Source organism: Sphaeroforma arctica (genome assembly GCF_001186125.1).
Source record: "Sphaeroforma arctica JP610 unplaced genomic scaffold supercont1.3393, whole genome shotgun sequence".
In the NCBI taxonomy this organism is placed as follows: Eukaryota; class Ichthyosporea; order Ichthyophonida; genus Sphaeroforma; species Sphaeroforma arctica.
The window spans coordinates 1-3503 of NW_014037165.1; the positions used below are offsets into that span (position 1 = coordinate 1).

Below are 3503 nucleotides of genomic sequence, written 5' to 3' on the forward strand. Positions count from 1 at the left end.
AGATATATAGATATATAGATATATAGATATATATGATATGTATAGATATAGACGGGCAATCCATTGTATTGTTTAAGATAGTCTTGCTGTACAAAAAATGTCGGAGATATAGTCAAACATCGGTTCTGAGCTATGTGGTGGCTTTAGTATTATACGCATGACTCACGCCAAGTTACCGCATTACAACTCATACTCTTGGTATGACACACAGTATTTCCCTTTCTCAAGTTGTAACCTTGTTATGTACACAGCTGGGGTGATGGATGCGGGCGTCCGAACAAATATGGAGTGTACACTAAGGTGTCGTTTTACGTCGACTGGATCCAGAGCACGATAAACAAACCGGTCAAACGTATGTATTGCGATACTGCAGATCGCACGCTTCAGAGTGGTGTGTCTCTGGATTAGTAAAAGGGTTGTGCTTCTGACTGACGAGTCATGTCTATTCAGGATTACGTCCCCTCAATTGCGTGACGCCAGGATCCTACGTATTCACCTGTAACCAAGTGTGTCTTGGTGTATCTCCTCGAGCATGCCTGAGGAATTGCAGTGAACGATTAATCGGGTGCATGGTTATATTGGTAGTGTGTCGAAGCTCAATGTATGATTCATGAATTAGGAGGTTTGGAATAGGCTCCTACCGCTTTTTGCTCAATGATTAGGCATGTATCACCACACCAACATTATCTGTCGTTGCCTATCGACCTACGATTCAGGTACGTATACTCGGCTGTTGCATGTGTACATGTGCGATAGACAGGAAAGCATTCAATCAATATGTGTGATAGACAGGGAAGCATTCAATCAGCGTACACGTGTATATCTGATCACTAGGTCCGCTGGCTGGGCATCTCACCGTACACTCACGCACACGCACCACATCCGAAACAGCGAGTCCCTAGCATGCGCGGTGTAGTTTAAACATGTACTAGGCATCGATGTACAGCTATCAGAGCACCTCATCGTACACACCCCACTTCTGCAACAGTGAGCTCTTTGAACGGCCAGCTTAGCTCGTACGGTCAAACCAGCAACCCCGATACTGTTCCAGAAACACCCGCCGAGAGTTCTTACTCAGACTCAGAAGGTCTGCAGGGCGATGTGTACGCCTCAGAGAACATCGATGCTGTACTGGAAGTTCTGGGTTCCACAGACATGCCAATGGTTGTCGCTACGTATGTGCCGGGTGTGAACGAGTCGGCAGCTATCAGCGACTTGAGCTCAGGTATATGATCGTGTTCGTTGTGTGTATGGTACAGATAGGATTGTTTTATATATATTCCCCCCCCCCCCAAGATTTTAGATTAGCGAGATCTCATGGACGAGATTAAGTCGATGTGCGTGTCTGTGTATCTTTCATTATATTTGAGATTGTAGTAAATGTATTATGTTGTTCGGATTTCAATTTTCGATATAAGCTATGTATGTTGCAGTGCCTGACTTGGTTCCTTTTTATGAAATCGCTGGTGTTTGTTTCTTTCCCATCGGCTATTGCAACAGGTGCAGTATACTACCGCTCTGTCATCTATCTGAACAAAGCGCTTTTGATACCTTCTAATTTTTAAGAGTTTAGGGCAACTAGATATAGGATTTCAGGGTTTTTACGGGTTTAGGGTTTAGGGTTTAGGGTGTAGGGTTAGGCTATGACCAATACTGTACTTATCTCGTTTCTACGCCTTGCCTTTTGGTAGAGGAAGAGTCTGCGATACTGGAAGAATTCTTCGGAAATGGGACAAGCGGCGACAGGTATGTGTCTGTCGGTACCTTGGGGCCCTGCCAGCTATGAGATTTCTTTGCGTAACTCCATTGGCCTGGTTTTATCTTGATATCTATTCGATCTAAATTAACAGTGATAGATATATCCTGTATTTCTTATCTAGTTAGTGGTGAATGGCGTTATGTCTCGAATGCAGCCTTTTTGCGCCAGCGTTCACCTGACAAGCGGGTGTGTATAGTTTGTGCATAACGATGAACTAGCGACAGTAATGAACATATACACACACATACCTATATATGCATTCAGAATATATACATACATAAATATTGATACAACAACCTGTTTTTACAACCTGTGCCTAGAACCTGGGTAGTCCCAATTTCGCACCTAAGATCGCCTCAATTTGTTGTACATCGTTCCATTTTTAGATTGGCTATGTTCAAGAGTGAACAATGTAGCTGGGCAGCGATTAGTAGATGGTACAATATCTATCTTATCCCGTGTGCACATTTGCACCTCTTGGTAGTTATAGCAGAGTAAAATCGTAATAGTATGTAGAAGCGAAGCTGGGTAGTGTATATAAAAATTGTCACGTCTTCGCACACACAAGACTACCTATTGAATTGTTGGCCAACAAAGCGTTGACCTGCCGTAGCTCGCCAGTCTATACACACCACTAACGCTACGTACGAATTAATCTGACATTGGCAGAGATATGACAAGTGACGATCTCGAAAGCCCAGATACAGAGGAGACTGAGGCACCACCAAATTCGAACGGGGAACTGGCCGATCAAGTGGGCACGGACAGAGACGAACTTACGGGCCAGGACACAGAGGATGTGCTGTCGTCTGATGAAGATAGGAATGTGATTGCCATTGGGGTGATTGAGCGGCCGGATTGGTGCGGTGATGGGTGTCTGATATCGAAGAGTTCTGTACCCGATGTTGTCTCCCCTGGGATATATCCTTTGACCTCGCTCGGTGTCAAGTAAGTACGGTTGGGCGTTCATTGGATAGAGTGATGTGATTTTAAAAGATGGTATGGTTGTGTGTATTGTCGTTGTGATGTACCGGGTATTGAACTATGTACGGAAGGGACTGCTCACAAGGTATGAGCGTTGACTTACCATTTCTGTGGTACTTTAGACAATACGTATTAAGAATGGGATGTATCTGGCATCGTGTATGACAAGTCCAGTCACCCTGAGGTATTGTCTTTGTACCGTTTTTAATCGTAGACTTGGTGCATGGTTTTAGTAATAAATCTCAGATTGCGTTATACCTCAATCGGGAGGTACTATTCATATGGGATAATTTCACTGGGTGGCTTCGTTGATCGATTCGTTTCGGTTTCATGGCAGAGTTTGAAAGTCTAGCACGTCTCATCTTGAATACCATGCGCTAAGCTACAGTGTACGACTATATTTAGTAGATCGAGAACATTGATCATCGCGAAAGTCAGCACACTTGGGTCATAACAACACTATAGAACCCGATATACGTGTTTCATATATGAAACTAATGGTCGCTACCACGAAGCAAAATTGGAGTTGTTGGGATGCGATAAATGCTTATTGGTTGTTATTGTAACTTATGCCATTTGCATCTGTGTCATTCGCAGGACCAACCACACAGCGTATGTAGGATTCACCGGACCTTTGGGCACAGGGCTTATACTCTCACGACAACCTGGTATGATGAAATAAGATGTAAATATGTATGGTATATCATGTATGTTGCCACACAAATACATACATATATATATAAACACACATACACACACA

General features: G+C 43.5%; 1 protein-coding gene across 1 annotated transcript; it reads left to right on the top strand.

Annotated features, from left to right (window-relative positions):
- Positions 1-251: 251 nt before the first annotated feature.
- SARC_13528 (hypothetical protein) lies at positions 252-3425 on the top strand (the record flags this gene model as incomplete). The annotated part of the gene is made up of 5 exons (XM_014292341.1): positions 252-352; positions 989-1225; positions 1692-1746; positions 2429-2707; positions 3341-3425. Coding segments are annotated over 5 exons (757 nt in total), but the record flags the coding sequence as incomplete, so codon positions are not given.
- Positions 3426-3503: the final 78 nt, after the last annotated feature.